The following is a 24978-nucleotide window of genomic DNA, read 5'->3' as shown; positions in this document are numbered from 1 at the left end:
TGGCCGGAACCTGTAATCCCAGCTACAAGGGAGGCTGAGGCAGGAGAATTGCTTGAACCCGGGAGGCAGAGGCTGCAGTGAGACAAGATCGTGCCACTACACTCCAGCCTAGGTGACAGAGCGAGGCTCTGTCTCAAAATAAAATAAAAAAGAAAAAGCTATGTAGATTAGACAGGCGATATAGTACTGTGGTAAAGAGATAATAGAGGTAACAGCAGTGCTGCTTCATAGGGTTTAAGAGTTAATACTTAGGGCTGGGTGTGGTGGCTTATGCCTGTAATCCCAGTATTTTGGGAGGCCAAGGCAGGAGGAGGATTGCTTGAGCCCAGGAGTTGGAGACCAGCCTGGGCAACACAGCTAGACCCTGTTACAAATTAAAAAAAAAAAAAAATTAAGGCTGGGCGTGGTGGCTCACACCTGTAATCCCAGCACTTTGGAAGCCCGAGGCGGGTGTATCACGAGATCAAGAGATCGAGACCATCCTGGTCAACATAGTGAAACCCCATCTCTACTAAAAATACAAAAATTAGCTGGGTGTGGTGGCTTGCACACCTGTAGTCCCAGCTACTCGGGAGGCTGAGGCAGGAGAATCACTTGAACCAGGGAGGCGGAGGTTGTAGAGAGCCGAGATTGTGCCACTGCACTCCAGCCTGGTGACAGAGTCAGACTCTCTCAAAAAAAATGAAAATAAAAAAAAATAAAAAAGGGTTAATACTTGAAAGCAGTTAGTGCCAGACACAGTAGGGGGCTCAATAAATGAAGCTGCTGAGAATCTAGTATGTATAGGGTGCCCAGAACATCCATGAAAAGCTCTTGCACCGGCTGGGCGCGGTGGTTCACCCTTGTAATCCCAGCACTGTTGGAGGCCAAGGCAGGCGAATCACGCGGTCAGGAGATCGAAACCATTCTAACACAGTGAAACCCCATCTCTACTAAAAATACCAAAACAAAATTAGCCAGGCGTGGTGGCGGGCGCCTGTAGTCCCAGCTACTAGGGAGGCTGAGGCAGGAGAATGGTGTGAACCCTGGAGGCAGAGCTTGCAGTGAGCCGTGATCACGCCACTGCACTCCAGCCTGGGAGACAGAGCGAGGCTCCGTCTAAAAAAAAAAAAAAAAAGCTCTTTCAGCAGGTGTGTTGGCTCACACCTGTAATCCCAGCACTTTGGGAGGCTGAGGTGGGTGGATCACCTGAGGTCAGGAGTTTGAGACTAGCCTAGCCAACATGGTGAAACCCTGTCTCCACTAAAAATATAAAAATTAGCTGGGCATGGTGGTGGGCGCCTGTAATCCCAGCTACCTGGGAGGCTGAGGCAGGAGAATTGCTTGAACCTGGGAGGTGGAGGTTGCAGTGAGCTGAGTTCATGCCACTGCACTCCAGCCTGGGCGACAGATTGAGACTGTCTCAAAAAAACAAAACAAAACAAAACAAAACAAACGCTCTTGGAGTAGTTCAGAGCCCTTGCCTGTGAATGAGCAGCACCTGCTGGTCATCCAAGGCGATGCAGGATCTCATGTTTACAAAGGTCTGGCCAAGTCCACACGCCAAAAACTGTATGGAGAGTATCATCAGGGGCTGTCTCCAAAAACACACTATGAACACGCAGCATGAAACAGGAGGCATCATTTTTTAACAAGACTTTTATTTGTACAAAGCATTATAATCTCAGCATTCTTCACTCACAAACTTTTCACTGTATTTAACAAGTTAACAGTGTCAAACTACACATCACTACCTGTCAAACCCCAAGCGCTCAACTTAGAAACAAAAAGTGCTTGGAGCACTGAATGGTAACAGAAAAAGGCTAAGAAAGGCCAACAGAGATATTTTAGAAGCAGTTAAGATGGTTGGGGGAGAGTTAGATTCCTGAGCACCATCAGATTTACCTTAAGGTTCAGAGGGGCTTCACAAAATAATTTTTAGAAGACATGAGACAAAATTAGCCAGGCTTGGTGGCATGCATCTGTAGTCCTAGATACTCAGGAGGCTCAGGCGGGAGGATCACTTGAGCCCAGGATTTCAAGGATGCAGTGAGCTATGATCATGCCACTGCACTCCAGCCTGGGCCACAGAGTGAGAGACCCCATCTCTTAAAAACAAGAGATTAGAACTAAGGAATCAAGAGATCAGAGGAACTCACACTTTGGAGTATTAAGCAGGTAATCAAAGCTTACAGACTGACAGAAGTGAGAAAAGGAGGGAGAGGAGAAAGTGGGATGGGGAGCAGAGGAGAGGCAGGAGAGAGAAAGGAAGCAAGAGGCACACAGGGAGAAAGCTGTGCCTAGAGAAAATCAAGTTTGGCACTCATCATGAATTGAAGAATGAAAAGCCATAGTCACAAGCCTGGGAGATGGACTACAAGAAGAGGAAGCCTGGGGTTTTACACCTTCCAGGAGGTGATGACAAATCCTAAAGCTGTACAGTAGCAGAGAGTAAGGTATATCTGACACTATGTGATCTGTTTTTGTAAAAGTAAGACACTGGCACCATGCTTGACTAATACCATTCCACACTGCTGATTTAAGAATATCTGTGATCAGATTACTACCACACCAGCAGACCGATCATCTACAGGCAATATAGAAAGGTTTTGGGCTAAGGGGGTCTATGAAAAACAAAATTCAGTTAATGCTTCTGTCAAGTGAAGACACAGAACAGATTTTGTTATTCTCCCACAGCATTTTAGTAGTTTCCTAAAGCTTACTCATTCTGAGCAGTTTTGGTAAGCTACTATTGTCAAAGACTGTGCAATCAAACATAGGCTGACCATAAGCAAAGCCCCAATTTTTCCTGAGCCTTGGCTGCCTCTGTGATCTGGAACACAGCAGGCAGCACGGAAGAAGTTATTATTACGTATTTGGGGGAATAGGGAAGATTGCAGATCAAAAACCATCTAACCATACATTTAAGTAAACAAAAGCGAGCAAACTGACTAATTTAGCCATTCAGAATCCCTCTTGTCAAAAGGTCATAACCTTCAGATTGATGAAAAAAAACAGGATTCTGCTACTCAGATGCTCTGAGTTTGGTAAGTGCTGCTTTTGATGGTATTTCTAGTCAGTTTTTATTCTGATCTTTTCAGGCACTTTTGCCTGAGACTACTCTGCCCAGCATGGAAAAGCTTCACAGAAACACGTAGCATGTCTCATCTCAAGTGGTACCTTCCAAGGTGCCACAAGTCTCCCGCTCTATTCAGTTGTCTACTTCCTCCTCTTCATTCTGTTCTTCTTCTTCCAGCCTTTCTTCGTCTTCGTCATTGTCCTCATCCCTGCTCTTGTCTTGCTCTTCCGAGTCTGTTTTTTTGTCTTTGTCCTTCTTCTTTTGCTCTGAGGCCTCCTTCTTGCCTTTCTGCTCCCGCCTATATGCTGTAAGGAGGAAAGAAGGGGTTAGGAGACAGAGCTGAAAGTGAACCAGAGAGACGGCAGGATTACATTGTACAATTGGAAAAACGGAGGCAGATGGGCGCGGTGGCTCACACCTGTAATCCCAGCACTTTGGGAGGCTGAGACGGGCAGATCACCTGAGGTCAGGAGTTCAAGACCAGCATGGCCAATATGGTGAAACCCCGTCTCTACAAAAATAAAAAATTAGCCGCACGTGGTGGCGTGCGCCTGTAGTCCGAGCTACTCGGGAGGCTGAGGCAGGAGAATTGCTTGAACCCAGGAGGAGGAGACTGTGGTGAGCCGAGATCCCACCACTGCACTCCAGCTTGGGTGACACAGCAAGACTCCGTCTCAAAAAAAAAAAAAAAAAAAAAAAAAACAAGAAAAACAAGACAAAAACAAAAACGGAGGCAGAGAAGGAAAAATAACTTGCTCAGCATCACGAAACAGATCTGAGGTGGTACCCACCGAACTGGGTCGAGTCACATCAAGTGCTGGCTTACTGGACTTAAAGGGACCCGCGCTGAGAAAGGCTCAGGGCCTGGTGAACAGGTCACACAGGATGACCATCTTCTACGTGGTTTAGAAGACAGGAGGCTCGTTACCTTCCAGAGCTTCTTTCAATGGTGTAACGAACCGCTGGAACTCCATCTCTTCCATGGCTGAGAGCACATCACTGGCATTCAGCGTCTTGCGCTTTCCTTTCATTGCAAAGTTGTTAGCACTGAGAGAAGAGAAAGGCTGTCAGACTCTCGTTTGTAAGGGGTGAGTGGGAAAAGGAACACCCAGAGGTGGAACGGAAAAGCCTGCCTCTTACATGCATGGATTTTGGTGTGACAGGGATAAGTCCTTCCCTTCTCTGCACAAAAAAGCTAAAGCAAAGTTATTTTGTTGTGTTGTTTTGCTTCAGAACTTGTAAGAACTGGCAGAGGACTGTGAACCTGTCCCCACCGAGGGAGGACACAATCATTGGGGTTTGTGGGCTCCCGGCCAGCAACTCCCAGCCAGGTATCCCCGCGCCTCCCTTATGTCTCTGTCCCGCTCACCAGGATGTGGCGTACAGCACGAAGACGCTGGCGGCGCGGGAGATGGCGCTCCGGGCCTCCTTGGAGATGTTGACACCGTCCGGGAGCTGCGAGGAGACCGGGGGTGAGCAAAGCTGCCGTTCCAGCACCTGCTTCCCTCCTGCCCATTCGTCCGCCCCCCCGAGCTGCTCACCGCCTCCTTGATGATCCTGGTGATGACGGCGTTGGGCAGGTTTAGGTCCTCGGGCCTCTCCGCCATTGCCGCCGCTGGGGCTTAAACTCCCCTTCACCTCCGCTTCAGGGAGCTACTGCGTCCGGACTTCCCGCGTCGCTACGGTCTGACCCTCCGAGGCTTCCGTCCCGCCCCACGTGGCCTACAGTGTCCCACAGTGCTCCGCGCGCCACAGCCTCCCTCCTCCCCTCAAAGCACCGCCTCCGCCTCAAATACCGGCGCATCCGGATTTTGAAGCCGCAGTGGTTTTGGCCCGCCAAGGCTTCCATCCAACCCCACCGCATCCCGCACGCCCCTCCCCAGGTCCATTTCTCTGCTTCTCGCCATCGCCGCGTCGGGAACCTTCTCACCAACTTATTTGGCTCAATGGAGCTTCCGTCCGTTTCCCATGGTGCTCTGCGCCGCTGCTTGGCGACGGCGCGGCCGGGCGTAGCGTGTGGGAGACGAAGGCGTGGCTGACTCGGCTGGGCGGGTCCCTTTAGGACGCGAGGCAGGCTCTGGCCCGCCGGGTCCGTTAATCTCCTCACCGCGCGGCAAGGGGCTACGTTTTACCACTTGATTTAGCAAGCCTAAGCGGTTTGGAATCTGCTTTGCTTTCACAGGACCTCAGCCCGTCGTGATCAGATTCTCCCACTTTCTTTTTTCTTTCCTGGAACGGAGCGGGCAATCTTTTTCCATCTCTACCGAAGTTGATGTTCATTTTTAATCTTTTCGCCGTTCACACCTTTGTAATAATGGTACTGAGTGTTATTTAGATTTTGTTGTTGTTGTTTGTTTTTAACGCGAACTATTTAGGCAGCCCAGGGATAATGCTGGCCATATAGAGATGCGCCTGATTAGGTCTCAGGAGTCAATTCGGGCTGGGCAGGTAACGAAAGGGCGAGAAGCAGCCTTTTCGTTGTAAGAAGAATGCAACATCACATTCGCTTTCAAAAACCGTGTTAAAATTGTATTTATTTTTCAGTTAAATTGTTCATCATACATCTTTTCCAGTTAAAACCATTCTCAAGGTTTTGCAATGGCGTTTTTTTTTTTTGTTTTTTGGTTTTTTTTTTTGAGACAGAGTCTCACTCTGTCGCCCAGGTTGGAGTGCAGTGGCGCGATTTCGGCTCACTGCAAGCTCCGCCTCCCGGGTTCACGCCATTCTCCTACCTCAGCCTCCCGAGTAGCTGGGACTACAGACGCCCGCCACCACGCCCGGCCAATTTTTTTGTATTTTTAGTAGAGACAGGGTTTCACCGTGTTAGCCAGGATGGTCTGGATCTCCTGACCTCGTGATCCGCCCGCCTCGGCCTCCCAAAGTGCAGGGATTACAGGCGCGAGCCACCGCGCCCGGCGCAATGGCGTTTTAAGTTGTTTTTAAGTTATTTTTATATTAAGTTCGTAGAAATTCTCACTCCCACTGATTTTATTTATTTTTTAATTTTTAAAATTTCTTGACAGGATCTCACTGCGTCCCCCAGGCTGGAGTGCAGCGGCACGGTCTCGGCTCACTGTAGCCTCGACCTCCCTGGCTTAGGTGGTCCTCCCACCTCAGCCCCGAATAGCTGGGGCTACAGGTGCGTTCCATCACACCCAGCTAATTTTTTGTATTTTTCGTAGAGACAGGGTTTCCCCATGTTGCCCAGGCTGGTCTCGAACTCCAGGGCTCAAGTGATTCGCCCTCAGCCTTGCAAAGTTCTGAGATTACAGGCGTGAGCCACCGCGCCCAGCCTCCCACTGAGAATTAATGCTGCTTTTTTTTTCCCGTCAAGCATGCAGTCCCAAGTCGCCCTGTAGTTTTCCTGCTTTCGATAGAAGCCTGATTATAGAGAAATATTTTAAAACAAAAGAGCAAATGCTGCGCCGGGCGCGGTGGCTCACGCCTGTAATCCCAGCACTTTGGGAGGCCGAGGCGGGCGGATCACGAGGTCAGGAGATCCAGACCATCCTGGCTAACACGGTGAAACCCCGTCTCTACTAAAAATACAAAAAATTAGCCGGGCGAGGTGGCAGGCGCCTGTAGTCCCAGCTACGCGGGAGGCTGAGGCAGGAGAATGGTGGAACCCCGGGGGGCGGAGCCTGCAGTGAGCCGAGATCGTGCCACTGCACTCCAGCCTGGGCGACAGAGCGAGACTCCGTCTCAAAAAAAAAAAAAAAAAAAGAGCAAATGCTATGATAAATGGCAACTGAAAGTGCTTCAATTAGAGACCATAAGGTCTGGTGGGGGAACTCCGCTTGGATAGAATAGACCTGGCTGAAACCGTCAGGGCTGTTCAGCGCTAGTCAGTTGCTCTTCACTGGAATTGGGCCCAGTGTTGTCAAGTATTTTGGTCCCTAAAAGCCAGAAATCTGGACATTGTGGGCTATTTCAATTTTAAAATTAATTCAAAGTGCCAGCGAAACAAAACAAGTAATAGGCCAGGTGCAATCCCAGGCTGATAGTTTATCTTTGATCTAAATTATAAAACTGTTTAGAACAGGGAGTTTGTTTATTACTGTTCATGTCCAAAGCAGTTCCCCTCACATATTTAGTAATCAATAAATGTGTTGAATAAAAGAAAGAAATGGACACTGTCCTTAAAAAGTTCTTAGGGATAAGGTGGTAGTTAGTGATTGCCTAAAACACCTCCAGAAAGGAAAAGATGATAATATTTATTGAACACCTCCCATGAATAAAAGTACATTATCTCATTTAATGCTTCTGCAATCCTACTTAGGGATTCCCCTCTTTCTGCTTATTTTATTTGTTATTTATTGTAGAGAGGGGGTAACTCATCTTGGCCTACCAAAGTGCTGTGATTACAGACCTGAGACACCAAGTCAGGACCCCTCCCCCTACTGGAGAGGGAGGTGTGAAGTCACTTGTCAAAGGCCATATGGCCAGTGAATGAAAAGCTAATGGCCTCTGATTGTAACTAGGAGTGTCTAGTGATTTGCTATTTGAGCAAACACATTCATTGCTGGTGGGTATTTTATCTGCCTGCATGGGAACTGAAGCACATTGAAAAATGAAACGTCTTCCAGGAGTTTGGGCCTTCTAAGACACTTCTGTGACTACTTTGGTCATAATTTGATAATGCTTTTTGGAGATGGTGGTGTCTTCTCCCTGATGACTAACAAAGGTAAAGGAAAGGATGCAAATATTTATTTGGACCAATATGCCAGGCTTTTAATATCCATTAACTAATTTTTATAATGACCCTGTGAAATAAGGTTATCCTCATTTTACAGTGGAGGCAACAGGCTCAGAATGGTTAAATCCCAGGTCACTCAGCTATTAAATAGCCAATTAGGAGACCTGAAGTCATTCTGCTCTCAAACTCTTGCCATTCTACTTTATGCTGAGATATTTTCGTTCTTGCTTGTTACCCAATCTTTAATTATTTTGTAGCCATCATTTACCTACATAGGTTCAATAGAAATATTTTATACTGTGAGTTCAAATTAAGATCTGGACTGTATTGCTAATGTATAATACTCCCTAATTATGTAGTTGTTGATTTTCCAGAGGACCAGAATGCTACAGGGTTGGCCTTTGGCCTAAACCATTTTTAGCTATGGACTTGCCAGATGAGAGCCAGTGGGATGAAACCACCTGTGGCTTGGCTGTTTGTCAGCACCCACAATGCTGGGCAACTATCCGCCGCATTGAGAGGGGCCATCCTCGAATCCTCGGCTCATCCTGCAAAACTCCCCTGGATGCTGAAGGTGAATTAGCCAGCTTCTGCCCTCTCCCTCACGAGGTCCTTAATGTATTTATGTATGTGGCTCCCTTTCTCCAGGCAGCAGGTTAACATGTTTTCTTCTGGTCTGCCTTCTTAGATAAACTCCCAGTGCTCACTGTGGTAGACATCTCAGATTCCTGCTTTGCACCTCGTCATTTACCAGAATGTACCTTTACTAAGGCCCATTCTTTATTGTCTCGGAGTTCAAAGTTTTACTCCAAATTTCATGGCAGGTAAATTATCATGGAATCTACCTTTAACAGCCTATTGTCTCAAAATTCTGGATTATGATTTTCCTTACCCATTAGTATACTTTGAGAAAGCTAGATTAAAAAGAAAATACCAATTGGGTTAAAGAAGTGGTGAATAGGCAGTGGGAAACAGAAAGAAACTCTTCCTGCTTGTGCTCTAGGAATTGGTTAATTTGGGAGGTATATTGGTTTGGTAGGGCTGTCATAACAAAATACCATAGACTGGGTGCCTTAAACAACAAAATTTATTTTCTTATAATTCTTGAGGCTAGAAGTCCAATATCAAGGTGTTGCCAAGACTGTTTGCTTTTGAGACCACTCTTGGTTTGTAGATGGTAATTTTTTATACCCTGTGTCCTTTTTATTTATTTTTTTTGAGACAGGGTCTTACCCTGTCACCCAGGCTGGACTAGCGTGCAATGGTACGATCATAGCTCACTGCAGCCTCAACTTTCTGGGCTCAAGTGATCCTCCCACTTCAGCCTCCCAAGTAGCTAGGACTACAAGTGTGCACCACCATGCCTGGTTAATTTTTTTTTTTTTTTTTTTTAGTTTTATTAGAGACGAGGTCTTGCTTTGTTGCCTGGGCTGGTCTTGAACTCCTGGCCTCCAGTGATCCTCCTGCCTTGGCCTCCCAAATTGTTGGGATTACAGGCATGAGACACCATACTGAGCCCCTCTCCCTATGTGTTAACATGGTCTTCCCTCTGTGCGTCTGTGTCTTAATTTCTTCTTACAAGGACACCAGTCTTACTGGGTTAGGGCCCCCTCATGTGACTTCATTTTTACCTTAGTAACTTTTTAAAAAACCATATTTCCAAATACAGTCAAATTCTGAAGTACTAGTTGGGACTTTAACAGATGTATTTTGGGAGGACACAATTCAGCCCATCTTATCAGCATCTGTATGTATGGACAGAAAGGTGTCCATATATGCCGGTCTTTCTTTTTTCTTTTTTGAGACAGAGTCTCACTCTGTCACCCAGGCCGGAGTGTAATGGCACGATCTCTGTCTCCCAGGTTCAAGCAATTCTCATGCCTCAGCCTCCCGAGTATCTGGAATTACAGGCGTGCACCACTATGCGTGGCTGATTTTTATATTTTTAGTAGAGATGGAGTTTCACCATGTTGGCCAGGCTGGTCTCAAACTCCTGACCTCAAGTGATCCACCCGCCTCAGCCTCCCAAAGTGCTGGAATTACAGGTGTGAGCCACCATGCCCAACCCTATCTTTCTATTTCCTTTTTTTTGGTGGGAGATAGGGTCTTACTTTGTTGCCTAGCCCGGAGTACAGTGGCACCATCTTGGCTCACTGCAACCTCCACCTCCTGGGTTCGAGTGATTCTCCAGCCTCAGCCTCCAAAGTAGCTGGGACCACAGGCACACGCCACCACTCCCGGCTAATTTTTGGGTTTTTTGTATAGACAGGTTTTCGCCATGTTGCCCAGGCTGGTCTCGAACTCGTGAGCTCAAATGAATTGTACACTTAAAAATGGCTAAAATGGTCAATTTTTGTTACGTATATATTTACCACAGCAAAAAACTCATATCCTTATATTTTCATATCACTTGCTATTTTTCTTATTTTTAAAAAGACATGTTACATGCATGGATGAATGAATAACATAAAGGGATTATCCTAATCCCAGAGTGTTGGGATTACAGGCATTAGCCACCATGCCCGGCCTCTGTCTTTCTATAATAATATTTTATTTTTAGGTATGAAACTATTTGTAAGCTCCTAAAGGAAAAAGCAGTGGCTTTTTTTTTTTTCTTTTCTTGAGTCTCCTACAATGTCTATGTACCCAATGCGTGCTTGCTGATACATGAAACCAAGGGACAGGTATCTGTGGAAAACTTAGGCTTAAAAAATTCGAAGACTTTGTTACCTGGAATCAAAGCACCAGTGGTGGCTCTTATAGTAGTTTCTTTTCTCCTGTTCCATTTAAGTAGCCCCTGATGATTTCTCTTTGGCTAACAATAGTATAGGAAGAGGTATGACTATTTTCATGTTCTCTAGGACTTTAACTCGGTTAAACAGTGGTGTTTCTCAGTCAGGACCTATGATATGCTTCACATTCATACCCAGGGATGCACTCCGCCCCTGCCATGCCCGCCGTGTATAGTGCAGCGCTGTGAGAGAGCTGCCTCCTCTAGTCATTTCCCTGTTTCCACGCCTTCTTCCTTCAGTGTGTCTTGCTTTCTGCTTCACACTCTCTGTCAGAGACCTGTCCCTCATGACATGGTGGGTTTTTGCAGTGGCTTCTGAACTGATTTCCCTGCCTTTTCTCCTGGAAGCTATTTTACATATGGCCAACAGATTAATCTTCTGAAAATATTGCTTTGTTCATTTCCTTGCTTGAAAAGCTCCTTTATCAGAACTTTGTTTACTAGAGAACAGACTCAAACCTCCCAACTCTGGACTGGTGGGCTCTCTCTTTACTGTCTGGCTCCTCTAATCAGAGTCCTCTCTTCTTGAACACCAACTTTTCCTCCGTGCGAGACTGGTTTTTTGATTGTGCTTTTCTGTCATGCAGTTTCCTAAACTGTAAAGGCCCTCTTCCTTCCTGTCACTTCATTAAGTACCTTTCCTGGCCTGTAAGGCCCTACGAGATCTGGCCTTCCTACTGGACCTCATCTCGCATTTCTCACTTCCTTTTTGAGTAGGCTCTGGCCACACTGCTCTTTCAATTCCTCATCTATGCCACACCTCCCACCCCAGGGCTTACGGCCCTACCGTTTCTTCTGAGTAGAACACTTTTTCTCTCAACTAGGTTTTTTTTGTTTGTTTGTTTTTTATTTTTTAAACACCATTGACATTTTGGACCAGATAATTCTTTGTCCCTTGGGGCTGTCTTATTTTAGCTACTTCCCTGGCCTCTACCCATTGAATACTAATAGTACCCTACCTCCAGTTATGACAACCAGAAATGCCTCCAGACGTTACCAGATGTCCCCTGGGGGCAAAATTGCCCCCTCGTTGAGAAATACTGCCCTAGATCCTTCCAGCTAATTCCTTTCGGTCATTCGAGTTTAAGCTTAAATGTTGCTTTTTCCCAGAAGTCTTCCTCAACCAGTCTATTTAAAATTTCCTTACACCCTCATCGTCATTTAACCAAGCATCATTTTTCTTCAGTTCTTCTGATCTGAAATGATTTTTTTTATTTGTTTGCCGCCTCTCATGAGAATGTCAGTCCCTACAAGAGCAGGGACCATATGTTTCTTTTGTTGGCTGCTCTGTCTCCTATGTCTTCAACAATGCATGGCATATAGTGGAAACATAATAAGTATTTGTTGATTGAGAGAATATGGTCCTTTTCTTCTGCCAAGGTTGAGTTTCCTCATTTCCCACTAGCCTCTTATACTCTCTCTTCCAAACTACCCCCAGTACTTTAGTCCCTGACATGCTTATTGATATTTTTATGTTTATCTCCTGTTTGTCCAACTGGATTTTAGGCCCTTTGAAAGCAAAGGCCATGATATTTGTTTAGTCATTCAATTCACAACTGTATTTTAGTGGGGGCCACTGTGGTGAATGCTGGAATACAACAGTAAACAACATACAGTCTTTACCTTCAAGGGACTTTCAGCCTAGTTGGGGAGGCAAAGAAATAAGCAGGCCGTATGATGAGTGTCATAAGAGGACCGCCCCCTGGTGTGTGGAAACACTAGAAAGGGTTCCCAAGCCAGGGCACTGTCTTCTGTGTAAGTGGCATCTGTGCCTAGACTGGAAGTCTGAGCAGTCTAGTGAAATGGGGGTTGTAGGTGGGAGGTTGGCAGGAAGCGAGTTCTAAACCATAGGAATAGCATATGCAAAGGCTTGGAGGCAAGAGGAAATTCTATCTGTATCAGGAAAATAGTTCATTGTGCCTAGAACGTAGAGCAGGAATGGAAGAGTGGTCAGAGATGAGGCTGGGGAGCTGCAGTAGAAACAGGAAGCAGGAGTCTGTGTCATGTAGGACTTCATAAAGCAGGCTGAGTGTTAGGTCTTTATCTTTTTTTTGTTTTTAAATTCCACTATCATTCCTAAACGTCTTTATCATTTACCCCTTTACGTCATTCATTCATCCATGCATGTAACATGTCTTTTAAAAAATAATAAAAATAGCAAGTGATATTAAAACATAAGGATATGAGTTTTTTACTGTGGTAAATATATACATAACAAAAATTGACCATTTTAGCCATTTTTAAGTGTAAAATTCATTGGCATTAAGTACATTCACAATGTTGTACATCCATCAGCACTATCCATTTCCAGAATGTTTTCATCATGTCAAACAAAAACTGTATCCATTAACAGCAATTCCCCATTCCCTCCTCTTCCCAGCCCCTGGTAATCTCTATTCTATTTTCTGTCTTTATGAACTTGCCTGTTCTAAGTACGTCATATAAGCGGAATCACACAACATTTGTCCTTTTGTGTCTGGCTTATTTCACATAGTGTAATGTTTCCAGTGTTGTAGTATATACTGTAGTCCCCCCTTATTTGCAGGAAATATATTCTCAGACCCCCAGTGGATGCCTGAAACTGTGAAAGTACCAAACTCTATATTTACTGTGTTTTTACATATACATACATACCAATGGTAAAGTTTAATTTATAAGTTAGGCACAGTAAGACATTAACAACAATAAGGTAGAACAATTAAAATATACTGTGATAAAAACCCATGGTGTGAATATCGTCTCTTGTGGTCTCTCTCTCTCTCTCAAGATACCTTACTTATAGGTGCTCACCTATTTTCAGACCATAGTTGACTGTGGGTAAGTGAAACCATGGATAAAGGACTACTGTATCAGAATTTCATGACTTTTAAAAGCTGAATGATATTCTATTGCATGTATATACCGCATTTTGTTTATTTAACATATTTTGAGCATCTACATCAAAGTACTTAATAAACTTTTATTGATGGCGATGTAACTGTCTCTAGCTGGAGAGAAGAGTAGGCTATGAATTCTGTTGGATGGGACAAATAGTTGTGAAGTATTTGCAGTGTGCAATGTCTGTTTAGGAGCTGTTCCAGGAAAAACAAACAAAACTTAAGGATATGGTGAGATCCTACATTCATTTGGTAAGCCCAAGGTTTTCTGTAGATAAGTAGAAGGATTTCCTCATAGAACTAACGTTATCATTCCAATAAGTCTTTTGTATTTCTGTTTTATGTGTGGAACCCATTTTTTAGGCCTCCGAAGGGTTTACCTGACAAAAGTTTGATCAACTGTACTAATAGACTTCCCAAAGTAAGTCACAGATTTTAAAAGTACTTCTTCAACATTTTTTCTTTACTAGTGGAAATAAACTATTCTGCCTTTATTTGAAATTATTCCTCGGGAGGACTATAATCTGAATAGTAATGTTGATAGTAACCATCTATTATTGGGCCCTTACTGTATGCTAGACTCTGTGCTATCTACATGCCATATTGTTTTCAGAAATCCTAGAAGCCAGTGGGATCTATTTGTATAGGTTTGGTGTAGGTGAGAATTTTCTGTCTCTATCCTGCATAGAATATGTTCAGCTGCTCAGTAAATACTGTCATCTCATAATCAGGGAAACTGGAATGCTGGAATGGCAGACCCAGATAGGCCTTAAGATCATCTCATCTGATAACTTACAAACTGTTTAGCTATGATCTACAGTAAGAAATAGATTTTACAACACAAATATCATGGAACAATCCTTACCCTAACTATGAGTTATGTACTCTAATATTTTCTGTCCTATTCTGTTTTATTCTATTTCATTTTTAAACAATGTGGTCTGTGATTCAAAAAATTTGATTTTATGACCTATGAATAAGTTGCAGTTGCAGTTTGAAAAACTCTACAGTGGTCTGATAGACCACAGTCTATCTTATATATCTTGCAGGTGAGGAAACTGAGATGGGAAGTGATTAGCTAAAGCACACAACTAGTTAGGGGTAGAACTAAATTAGAACTTTAGGAAAAAAAAACCTTCCTACTTAGCTATGGTAAAGAGAGATTTACTATTCTTTGCTGTCCTACTGGATGCCTTTTATTTTTTTCTTGAGATGCTTCACTTTTCAATATCATGTGTAGTGGAGAGTATAAGAAACTGAGATGGTAGGTGGTTTTGAATGGATGAGTTGACTAATCACTTTACCTCTTTGATTTCTTTAGAACAAGAGGATTAGATTAAATAATAATAACAACAATAATAATTATTATTATTTTAAGAGACGGGGTCTCTCTGGCTGGAGTGCAGTGGTATGATCATGGCTCAGTGTAGCCTCAAACTCCTGGGTTCAAACATCCTCCTGCCTCAGACCCCTGAGTAACTGAGACTACAGGCACACACCACCACAACACCTGGCTAATTAAAAACTTTTTGTAGAAACAGGGTCTCACTATGTTGCCCAGGCTGGTCTCAAACTCCCAGCATCAAGCAATCCTCGTACCTCTGTCTACCAAAGTGTATGAGTTGTCATGCCTGGCCTAGATTAAATTATTTTAAGTTAATTATTTGAAGAGATAATGTATAAACATGATTTTTAAATTCAAAAAGCATTAAAGGATTTATAATGAAAAGGAATCTCTCCTATTACCTCCAAGTCCATCAGTTTGTCTTCACAGGGACAACCTTATTTTGAATAGTTTTTTCGTGTGTGTATCTTACCAGGAATATGGACTAGGTGATTTACAAGATTTCCTTGAGCACTAGTGTTCTAGGATTCTAAATAGCTAAATGTGAGAAGAGTTAGCCTTTGACTTTTATATAAATGCCTATAATTGTAGTCAGACTGTAAAAGAAAACACCTTCCTTCTGTTTCTATCAGTTCTCTTCCTGCTCCCAAACTGCAGATTGTAATGTCTGCAGGATCTAAGTCTTTGGAGTGGAGTGGGCAGGATAAGTAATGTCACTGTGGGTAAGCCCCAGGGCACCCTCATATGGGATCAGATTGGGAGCTGCTAAATGCTACCCTAATGGCACAGGGAAGCAGGGGAGATTATTTGCTTATTAATAAGCAAGAGGTATCACTCTTGCGGATACCTATACTGATATTTGATGGAGTAGTCTGTTTTTTTTTTTTGGGAGAATATTATGAAGATGTCTTGGAGATGGGAAACTTAAAATCATCTTCTGTGCCACCAAACTCTTTGCCTAGCATATCCTTAATCTTATATAGGAGCTTAGCACCTCAAGCCATACATAGGCTTTATATCTTTCTCTTAGCTTCCAGTGTTGAATTTGAATGAGACGCAACTTCCCTGCCCTGAAGATGTTAAAAATATGGTTGTGTTGTGGATCCCAGAAGAAACAGAGATACATGTGAGGTGAGTATCATATCCGGAACTCAGAGGACTTTGACTCTATAAATCCCTGATGTCTTCTGCAGGCCTCCTTTTTGTGATCTCCCATTTAGCCAGCTCATTGCAAGTAGCAGGAGGCCAAGCAGAGAAGGTCGTGGTCTCTTGCATCTGCCTTTTGCTACACTGGAATTTTAATGTAATGCATTTTGAGATTCATGCTGTGGGACTTCTCCATATCAAATTTTACATGGCAGTAAATAGCATACAAGATAAGGCTCAACTTACTTATAAGGCTTGACTAAGAAGTAAATACTCTCTCTTCGTTTTTCTTATTAGCCACTGGCAACAAGTGAAAAAGTTCTCAGTGAAGCATGTGAATCTCTGTTCTCAACCCCAGGGCCTAGTACAGTGTACAAAAGCAATAGCATATAGGACTTGTGTACAAAAAAGAGTGTGACAAAGATCATTTGGTGAAGGCCCAAAGGCTTGCTAATATTGACAACCATGGGGAAAGTGTTTGGTTCTTCTTTCCTGATCCTTGAGGCTTTCAGGTTCTTAAGTGACATTTAGAGATGATGAAACTTAAGAATTTCCTTTTATTTCATTTTGTTTTTCTTTTTAAAAAATAATCCTGTGAGTGCTTCTCTCTCTCTATATGCATTTGTGTGTGTGTATATATGGTATAAACAAATGAAAAACAACCCTAAGGGTTTATTTCCTTTCGTGTGAAAGAAGCTCAGAAGTAGGCAGGCTAGGGCATGTGAGCTCCGTGAGATAATTAGAAACCAGGGCTCCTTCTAGCTTTTTGGGCCATCATCCTTAGCCCATGGATTCCAACTTCTAAGGAGTTTCATGGGTGCTTTTAAGGTATAAGTTGGCTACTAGAGCTCCAGCTGCCATATCCATGTCCCAGGCAAGGAGGAAGAGGTCAGAGCAAAAAATACTTCTTACGAAACATCTCTGTGTCAAGCAGTGAGGATTTAGTGAACCAAATAGATTTGGTCCCTGTCCTGTTGGAGCCTTGTCAGGGGGAGTCAGCCATTACAGACATAACCACACCTACATATATCATTTCTAATTTGGATTCATGCTATGAAAGTAGATAACTGGATTGCCTGAGAGAATAATGGGAAACCTAATTTAGATATGAGGATGGGGGGTCTTTTTAGCAGAAGGTACTTGGGCAGCAGTTACTGCTGGGTTCCCAACCAGCTATCTTTGAGTACTGATCAAAGATAGGAATCTTTGTAGTCATCATTCACAAATATCCTTGGAGCTTCTGTTTAAGATATCTGGGAATAAGTTGTGCTTATTCTTATTTCAAGTCCAGCTGAGAAGCATGTTTTGTTTTGTTTTGTTTTTCTCCAGCCAGCATGGGAAGAAGAAAAGAAAGAACTCGGCAGTGGTGAGTTTGATGTTTTTGTGCAAACCTTTATAATATTGCTATGTAGAGTTTATTTTGTTTTCCTTTCAGGTCTCCTCCACCTTACCCCCGTTCTTTCCTGAAATGATCCAAATCTGCTAAAGAAAACCCTTCTTCAGGAATAATTAACCAAACCATTCTCTATTCAGAGACTCCTTTTTTCTGTCTCCTCCCTGTAGGGTGATGAAGAGCACCTTGAGATAATAGGGGGAACTGTTGTGTGTTCAGGGGGAGTTTTTGGTCAATTAAAAACGAATCCCCAATGTGATGAGATAGAATTTCAATGGACTAGGAGTTATAAGACCTGGGCTTCTAATTCTAATTGTACCATTTATGGATAAATGTGACCTTGGATAAGTCACTGTAAGACTGCTATGTCCATGAGAGCAGTGTCTTGGTTCATTTTGTTCATTGCTGAATCCCCATCCCTAGCCCTGTGCTTGACACATAATTAGACAATAAATTTTTGTTCAGTTTGTTGAGTGAATAAATGAATGACCTTTCTGGAAAATGAAACAAAACAACGAATCCCTGTATGATCTGAATACAATAGAGTTGGGAGCTTGAGAGGGAAACATGCGGCGGCCCTCATCATTCAGAGGAGGCAACCATGGCTGGAGTACATGCCAGGGTAGTGTTGAGAGGCTAGAATGTTGTTGGAAAGGACTAGGCTAAAAAGAGTGCTTTGGAGAATTCTTTCCATTGTTTCTCTTCCAGAAAAGCAAGTCATTTCTGGGTCTCTCTGGAAATCAGTCCGCAGAAACACGAGTAGGAACACCAGGGATGATTGTGCCTCCCCCAACCCCAGTACAATTGTCTGAACAATTCAGTTCAGATTTCCTACCTCTCTGGGCTCAATCCGAAGCGTTACCTCAGGGTCTACTGAAGGAGTAAGTATCATGTAGGTCTGTGGGAGAGCCAGAGCACCTGCTTTTTATTGAAGCTGGGATGGGTCTAAACAGTGTGCTTTTTCTGAGTAGGACTAGGAGAAAACTATCACCCCAATTTGTTTACTGAACTCTTAGACTTACCAACAGGCAAGGATGACCTTCATAACCACCACCATTTGTCACACTTACCATTTGCCCGGCCCTGTGCTAGGCACATCACATGTACTTTCATTTAAATTTGCACTAGGAGGTAGGCACTGTCACTCTCTTCTTTTTATAGGTGAATTATGAATAAGTGATAGGCAGAATATGTGGTCTGCAGTGAGATGACCTTTGAATTTTACATTGAAACTTAACTGGCTTTATGAATTTTGGTAATGTATTTAGCCTCTTAAAGCTTCATTTTCCTCATTTGCAAAGTGGGAATATCTGTTCTCAGGTGTTGTAAGGTGTTGTAAAAGCACACGAGCCTGACATAGAATCAGCACTGAGTATATGCAGCCATGATGATCGTAGTTGCATCAGAAAGGTGTTACCAAATGAGCACTTGTTGGTACAGGCCTTTTCAGACCCAAAGTGGAGATTTCTTGGAGCCCTTTACATCTCTTTCTCCTCAGCCATGCTTTCCAGGAAGAGCTGTTGCTGACTGTCTGGCTGTCCTCTGTCCCCTTCAGACTTTTGTCAGGTGGAAAACAAACCATGCTCTGTCCGGAGATGAAGATAAAATTGGCCATGATGAAAAAGAATATTCCCTTGGAAAAGAACCGACCTGACAGTGCAATTTCTTCTAAGATGTTTCTATCTATACACCGCCTCACCCTGGAAGTAAGAGCCAGGAAGCAGCAGGGAAGAAGCCTATGTGAAAATTCAAACCCATCTCTCCTCAAATATGGAAGAGTTGACATTCTATTCCTTATCTCTCTTCTGCCTTTCCACTCTGAACCCAAGCCCCAGAGAAGGCTGGGCTCTATATAGGTAAAAGCCAGTCGATGGGGAAGTGTTGAGAGAGCAATGTTCTCTATTTCTTTTTTATTTTTTCTTTTTTGAGAGACTGGGTCTCACTCTGTCACCCAGGGTGGAGTGCAGTGGTTGATCATGGCTCACTGCAGCCTTGACCTTCTGGGATGAAGCCATCCTCCCACCTCAGCCTCCAGAGTAGCTGGGACTACAGGTGTGCGCCACCATGGCTGGCTAATTTTTAATTTTTTGTAGAGATAGGGTCTCACCATGTTGCCTAGGCTGGTTTCGAACTCCTGAGCTCAGGTGATCTGCCCACCTCAGCCTGCCAAAGTGCTGGGATTACAGGCATGAGCCACCATGCCTGGCCATGTTCTCTATTTCTTCTGCACTTTGTTCCCCACACCTTTTCCCTTCCTCCGTAGCCCCGGTACAATGCTGCAAAACACTGGGTTCTTAAAATGTGCTTGTGGACTGGATGAATAAACGCGTTTGGGGGATACATTTGGAGAAAGGGAAAGACCTGCAGTAGAGCTTTTCTTTTTCTTTTTTCTTTCTCCAGAGACCAGCACTGCAGTATCCTGAACGTTTGAAGAAATTACATAACCTGAAGACAGAAGGTAGATTTGCTGTTGCTGCTGGATCTCTAAGCACCGTTTTCTGTTAGCCCACATTTCTCATACTTTAACATGGTCCAATTCAGTTATATTTGTGGCCACAGTCATACAAGGTCACATGTAGAACTCAGGAAACAATAGTTTCAGGAAGCAGCCCCTCTGGCTTAGTCCTTACCAGGGAGTCACCATTGTGAAGGAAGGCACAGCAGGCATTCCAGTGGGAGAGAGGGGGCTGTTAGAAGAGGATCAGTCTGGCTCTCTGGTCACCAGGTTACAGGAAACGGCAGCAGCAGCAGCAGCAGCAGCAACAGAGGAAGGTGAAAACACCTATTAAGAAACAGGTAGAGTGGCAGTGAGGGGCTTGCTGGGACTGGGAGAGGTAGCTACAGCCTGGAATGGGAAGGGATGTATGAAAGGTGGGAGTCTCCTTGTTTTCTATCAGGTTATAGATATAAAGTTCTTGTCTGGTTGTAGATGTTAAATTCCTTCTTTTTGATATTCCTTTTGAAAAAAGTTTTCTTTCCTTCCAAAAATCCTAATTTGTTCCTCCTGTTGTGGGTTTCAGGAGGCTAAAAAGAAAGCCAAGAGTGATCCAGGGAGCCAGAGCACTTCACATAAACATCCAGTTACCACTGTTCATGACCCTCTCTATGGTAAGGGGAATATATGCCTGGTTGGGGGTGATAGGATCCCTGAGGGGTAGGTATCTGAGGGCAGGAAAAGCTAAACAAGCTCTTGTCATTTTGAGACCTGCCTTTGTCAGGCACTCAGAGTTTCTTGGAATGCTTCAGTCTCTCTGGTCTCTCATGCACCATCCTTCCCTCATAAATTTGCTAAACAAACAAGCTGAGCCAGATGTCTGCTTCACATGAGGGCTTGAAAGATGACCATGAACATGAATCACAGTCATCTTTTCCTCAGGTTCTACCTTAGAAAAGGCAGAGCACTTTGAGGATCAGGAGAGGAGCAAGCCCAGGTTATTGAAGAGAAAACCCTGAGGGCCCATTGTCCAATGAGGCAGGGAGAGGTGGGGCCCCTCACTAGAACCCCAAAAGAGTTCTAAGGAAGCAGAGCTCCGGGGCCCCCTAACCTTCCTGCCACAAGGTGGAGAGTCTCTGGAGCCTCACGTTAAAATCAACACGTTGTCTAGCCCCATCCAAGAGTCAGGGAGCCAACTCTTGTCAGGCAGTTCTTTTGCTCCGGTGCTCATGCTGGACACAAGAATGGACATCTCCCCTTTTTGGAGTCCTTATTATGTCTGAGCTCAGGCATATACTTACCCCATCCCTGCAAAATTTTTCAGCTTGAGTGGAGAATGGGAGGAGGGAGAAAGAATCCCCCCAAACTTTGGAGGATCGTTGTGCCCTTCTCAGACTGGACATTGCTGACTTTAATATGAAAACAACTGTTTAATCATCAGAAAGAGCTCTCCAGTCCTGAGGCACTGGGAGGGCTGAGATGAGGTTTCCTGAGAAGGATGTTGCCCTCTTGCTTTCCTTCCCATCTCACTTAGTTGTCTGATGCCAATGATCTGCTCTAACCTGAAGGTTAGAAGGTTCCTGCCCTTCTTATCAGAGGTGGACAGAATCAGGGCTTGGCCCTGGGCAGGAGGTGGTGTATCCAAGGGTAGCACTCCATCTAGGGTGACCGCTACCACTCCCCTGAATTCCGTTCTGGTGCCTTTTTTACCCCTTCCCAATGCCTCCAATAGGAGCAGTTTTGCTTGGGTGACTGGGGTGCCTCTGTGAGTCATGTTCATAGAGCAGTGGCCTGTCCTCACTGAGTTGAGAAAGGCTTTACGGAAGAGATGATTTTTGCATTGGCTCTTGAGTATGTGTGGGAGTTTTCCTGATATGGAAAAGAACTCTTGAGAGGGAATAGCCTGTGCAAAGGCATCTAGGAGGATCATAGCTGCTCAGGAAATACTGAGCAGTTGAGTGTGGTTGTGGGGTTGGGTATTTAAGGGAGAGTGGTCTATCACGCCAAAGAGGTAGGCAGGGGCTTGTATGGACTGTTAAGTCATTTGACCTTTATCATCCAGGCCAGTGGTGCTCTGCCTTGACTGTACACTAAGACCAATTGTGAAGCTTTTATTTATTTATTTATTTGAGATGGAGTTTCGCTCTTGTTGCCCAGGCTGGAGTGCCATGGTGCGATCTTGGCTCCCCACAACCTCCGCCTTCTGGGTCTGGGTTCAAGCAATTCTCCTGCCTCAGCCTCCCAGGTAGCTGGGATTATAGGCATGCGCCACCACGCCTGGCTAAGTTTTTGTATTTTTAGTAGAAAAGGAGTTTCTCCATGTTGGTCAGGTCGATCTCGAACTCCTCCGACCTCAGGTGATCTGCCCGCCTTGGCCTCCCAAAATGTTGGGATTACAGGCGTGAGCCACTGTGCCCGGCCAAGAAGCTTTTAAAACTCTAATACTCAGACTGTGTCCCAGCTATTAAGTCAGAATTTCTGGTGGTAGGAACTAGGCCTCAGTGTTTTTTGCTTGTTTGTTTTTTAAAGCTCTTCAGTTCTCCCAGTGTACAGCTAAGGTAAGAACCAGTGCTGGTAGGGAGCCGATGGAAATGCTATAATTTAGCATAATACCTCTGGTGGCAGCTTGGAAGATGTTTGTTTAGGGAAAGGGAGATTGAGAAAAGAATGAATGAATCTACCTAGGGACTAGTTGGGGAAGCAGCTGATGCAAGAGAAACATAAAACTAGAGGTTTTTGTTTTTGCTTTGTTTGTGGGTACATGAGGCATGGTGCAAGAAGATGAGTCACATTCTGGTAAGAGGAGTATTCATACACTGTGAAAAAGTAGATAAGGGTTTCTTGGAGGAATCCTGGGTCTTTTAACACACACTTGAGCATAATCTCTAATTCTGTAATAGATAAAGTTACAGTCCCAGGTGAGCAGAATCTCAAGTAGAACTCAGAAGGTCTAACTATGTTTTACCTGCTATCAAGGTCTTTTCCTGGATGCGGAGTCACTTGTAGAGTAGGGGTCACCTAGAAGCCCCAAAATAGGGTATGATATGCCAATAAGAGGAAGATTGAATGGACTCTTTGGTTACTAGGTTACAGAACTCTGCCAGGTCAGAACAGTGACATGAAGCAGCAGCAGCAGATGGAAAAAGAAACCACTTCGAAACAGGTGAGAGTGTACCAAGGCCTCTGCTAGGACCCAGTTTCAGTTATCTATTACTATGTAACAACCCCAAAGCTTAACCATGGTGATTTGTTATTTCTAGTGATTCTGTGGGTTGACTGGACAGTTGTTATTCTGTTTGAGGTCACTTAATGCAGCTGGGCTGAGGCTGTTGGCCAAGTTGCTGGTTTTCCTTCCTGAGGCCTCTCCGTGTGGCTTATTTGGGCTTTTTGATAGCATAGTAGTCTCATGAAAGCAGTTTCTTAAGGGATGGGCCTGGAACTAAAACAGTGTTACTTCTGCCATATTTTCTTGGCCAAAGAAGTCGCAAGTCCATCCCAGAGAGTAAATAAGAGAAGAAATAGGCCCTATCTCTTGATGGGAGGAACAGCATGTGCATACCGGAATGGGAGGAATTGTTGGAAGCCATCTTTGGAGGCCGTCTGCCCTTAGTTGACTGCAGGGAATGGGAAGGAGTGGTTCTAGGTTCATTTGGACAGCACAGAGGGCAAAGAACGTGTAATACAAGCTCCTCTTCAGTCCCAAGAGGTGGGTCTCTGGCTCATCTTAGATGTTAATTTCTCCAAGAAAAGCATCTTTTAGAAAAATCCTTTTAGTTTCCTAAAGTCTTGATTCAAATTTCCTTCTACCCCAATGAATTTCAGGATTCCACAGAGAGACCAAAGATGGACTACTATGACCATGCGGATTTCCACCACAGTGTAAAAAGTAAGTTACTAGAGTAGAGCAACCTTAGTAAGTGACTGAGGAGAGGGAGAGTTGAACCTGTGTTGACCAGGATAGTTTACCTCCCTGATGGCACACTTCCTCTATCTCAGAGAAGTCCTAAAAAACACCCCATTTTTCCTTTTCTGTCCTCCATTTGTTGTAGTTGAGAGGAGTTTACAGGTGCAATTAATGACTGCATCTTCTTTTAGGTCCTGAATTGTATGAAACAGAACCCACTAACAAGGACATTAGTGCTCCGGTGGAAGCTGTGCCAGAAGCCCAGGCTGCCAGGCAAAAGAAGATCTCCTTTAACTTTTCAGAAATTATGGCTAGAACAGGCTGGAACTCCGAGCTCAAACTACTTAGGATTCTTCAGGACACTGATGATGAGGATGAGGAGGACCAGTCCTCTGGGGCAGAGTAAGAAGCCTCTGGAGGAATAGGCTGAAGGCATCCCCTGGGGCAGCTGTGTTCCAAAGCGGGATGGCTGGTATCCTGAGGGCAGCAACATTTCACATAAGGGCAAGAGGAGAGGGGCTTTTGCTCTCTGGAGCCTTTACCAGGGCCTGAGCTCTGAGCTTAGGGATTCCGTTTTCTTTGTTCACCTCTACTTGCCTCTAAAATAAATGTAGGCGAAAAATCCCCAGCCCTTTTAAATTTAGATTATTTCTTTTCCATTAGGGTCAGAATAATTTTGGTGATTGAACACAACTGCTTCTCAATCAAAAGACTCATTTTCTGTTTCTAGGAGGAAGGGAAAGATATTTCTTGGTATCTGTTTTCTGGGTCACTCATCTCTGAAGCTCTGAAAGGTTTCCAGTTGTAGGAGGCTGAATTTGGCTCATGGGAGCTGCCATGATGCTCCCTAGATTTTTCTCTCATTCCCTAGAAATGGTTTCTTTTGGAGATGGGATCTACATCGTTATCAAATAATGTTCATTGTGCTGCTGGTCTTAAGCTGCTAGGCTCAAGCAGTCCTCCCTCCTCAGTCTCCCAAAGTGCTGGGATTACAGGCATGAGCCACTGTGCCCAGCCAAAAGCTCTAGTTTCTTTCTTTTTTTCTTTTTTTTTTTTTTTGAGATGGAGTTTCGTTCTTGTTGCCCAGGCTGGAGTGCAATGGCATGATCTCGGCTTACCGCAACCTCCGCTTCCTGGGTTCAAGCGATTCTCCTGCCTCAGCCTCCTGAGTAGCTGGGATTACAGGCATATGCCACCATGCCCGGCTAATTTTGTATTTTTAGTAGAGACGGGGGTTTCTTCATGTTGGTCAGGCTGGTCCCGAACTCCTGACCTCAGGTGATCCGCCCACCTCAGCCTTCCAAAGTGCTTTGATTGCAGGTGTGAGCCACCGCA

General features: G+C 44.3%; 2 protein-coding genes across 6 annotated transcripts; one reads left to right on the top strand and one right to left on the bottom strand.

Moving 5' to 3' along the window:
- Positions 1-1612: 1612 nt before the first annotated feature.
- POLE3 (DNA polymerase epsilon 3, accessory subunit) lies at positions 1613-4871 on the bottom strand. Its single transcript, XM_055271429.2, has 4 exons — positions 4600-4871; positions 4428-4513; positions 3987-4105; positions 1613-3363 (listed from the first exon to the last, which is right to left on the bottom strand). Exons 1-4 carry the CDS (start codon positions 4663-4665, stop codon positions 3191-3193), a joined length of 444 nt encoding a protein of 147 aa, XP_055127404.1. The 5' UTR covers positions 4666-4871; the 3' UTR covers positions 1613-3190.
- Positions 4872-4922: 51 nt separating this feature from the next.
- On the top strand, positions 4923-24353 carry C3H9orf43 (chromosome 3 C9orf43 homolog). Of its 5 annotated transcripts, none has more exons than XM_055271399.1 (14): positions 4923-4941; positions 8129-8328; positions 8443-8578; positions 13785-13842; positions 15797-15897; positions 17242-17278; positions 18014-18186; positions 18861-19011; positions 19706-19763; positions 20031-20101; positions 20326-20413; positions 22826-22902; positions 23562-23625; positions 23835-24353. In XM_055271399.1, exons 2-14 carry the CDS (start codon positions 8178-8180, stop codon positions 24047-24049), a joined length of 1380 nt encoding a protein of 459 aa, XP_055127374.1. In that variant the 5' UTR covers positions 4923-4941; positions 8129-8177; the 3' UTR covers positions 24050-24353. The 5 variants fall into 5 exon arrangements, with proteins under 5 accessions (XP_055127374.1, XP_055127375.1, XP_055127373.1 ...); XM_055271400.2 differs by lacking the exon at positions 4923-4941 and adding an exon at positions 5050-5375 and having other exon boundaries at positions 8176-8328; XM_055271398.2 differs by lacking the exon at positions 4923-4941 and adding an exon at positions 5052-5375 and having other exon boundaries at positions 8114-8328.
- Positions 24354-24978: the final 625 nt, after the last annotated feature.

Source organism: Symphalangus syndactylus, chromosome 3 (genome assembly GCF_028878055.3).
Source record: "Symphalangus syndactylus isolate Jambi chromosome 3, NHGRI_mSymSyn1-v2.1_pri, whole genome shotgun sequence".
In the NCBI taxonomy this organism is placed as follows: Eukaryota; Metazoa; Chordata; class Mammalia; order Primates; family Hylobatidae; genus Symphalangus; species Symphalangus syndactylus.
Note: the sequence above shows the minus strand (reverse complement) of the source record. Positions and strands in the feature narration are given on the sequence as shown.

Excerpts from the sequence above, each read along its gene's own strand:
- POLE3 (XM_055271429.2), bottom strand. The coding sequence starts at position 4,665 with ATGGCGGAGAGGCCCGAGGACCTAAACCTGCCCAACGCCGTCATCACC. Across the intron at positions 4,514-4,599 it reads CCAGGATCATCAAGGAGGCG|CTCCCGGACGGTGTCAACAT; the intron begins GTGAGCAGCTCG and ends GTCTCCTCGCAG. Across the intron at positions 3,364-3,986 it reads ATTGAAAGAAGCTCTGGAAG|CATATAGGCGGGAGCAGAAA; the intron begins GTAACGAGCCTC and ends TCCTCCTTACAG.
- C3H9orf43 (XM_055271399.1), top strand. The coding sequence starts at position 8,178 with ATGGACTTGCCAGATGAGAGCCAGTGGGATGAAACCACCTGTGGCTTG. Across the intron at positions 8,329-8,442 it reads AACTCCCCTGGATGCTGAAG|ATAAACTCCCAGTGCTCACT; the intron begins GTGAATTAGCCA and ends CTGCCTTCTTAG. Across the intron at positions 18,187-18,860 it reads CCTCAGGGTCTACTGAAGGA|ACTTTTGTCAGGTGGAAAAC; the intron begins GTAAGTATCATG and ends TGTCCCCTTCAG.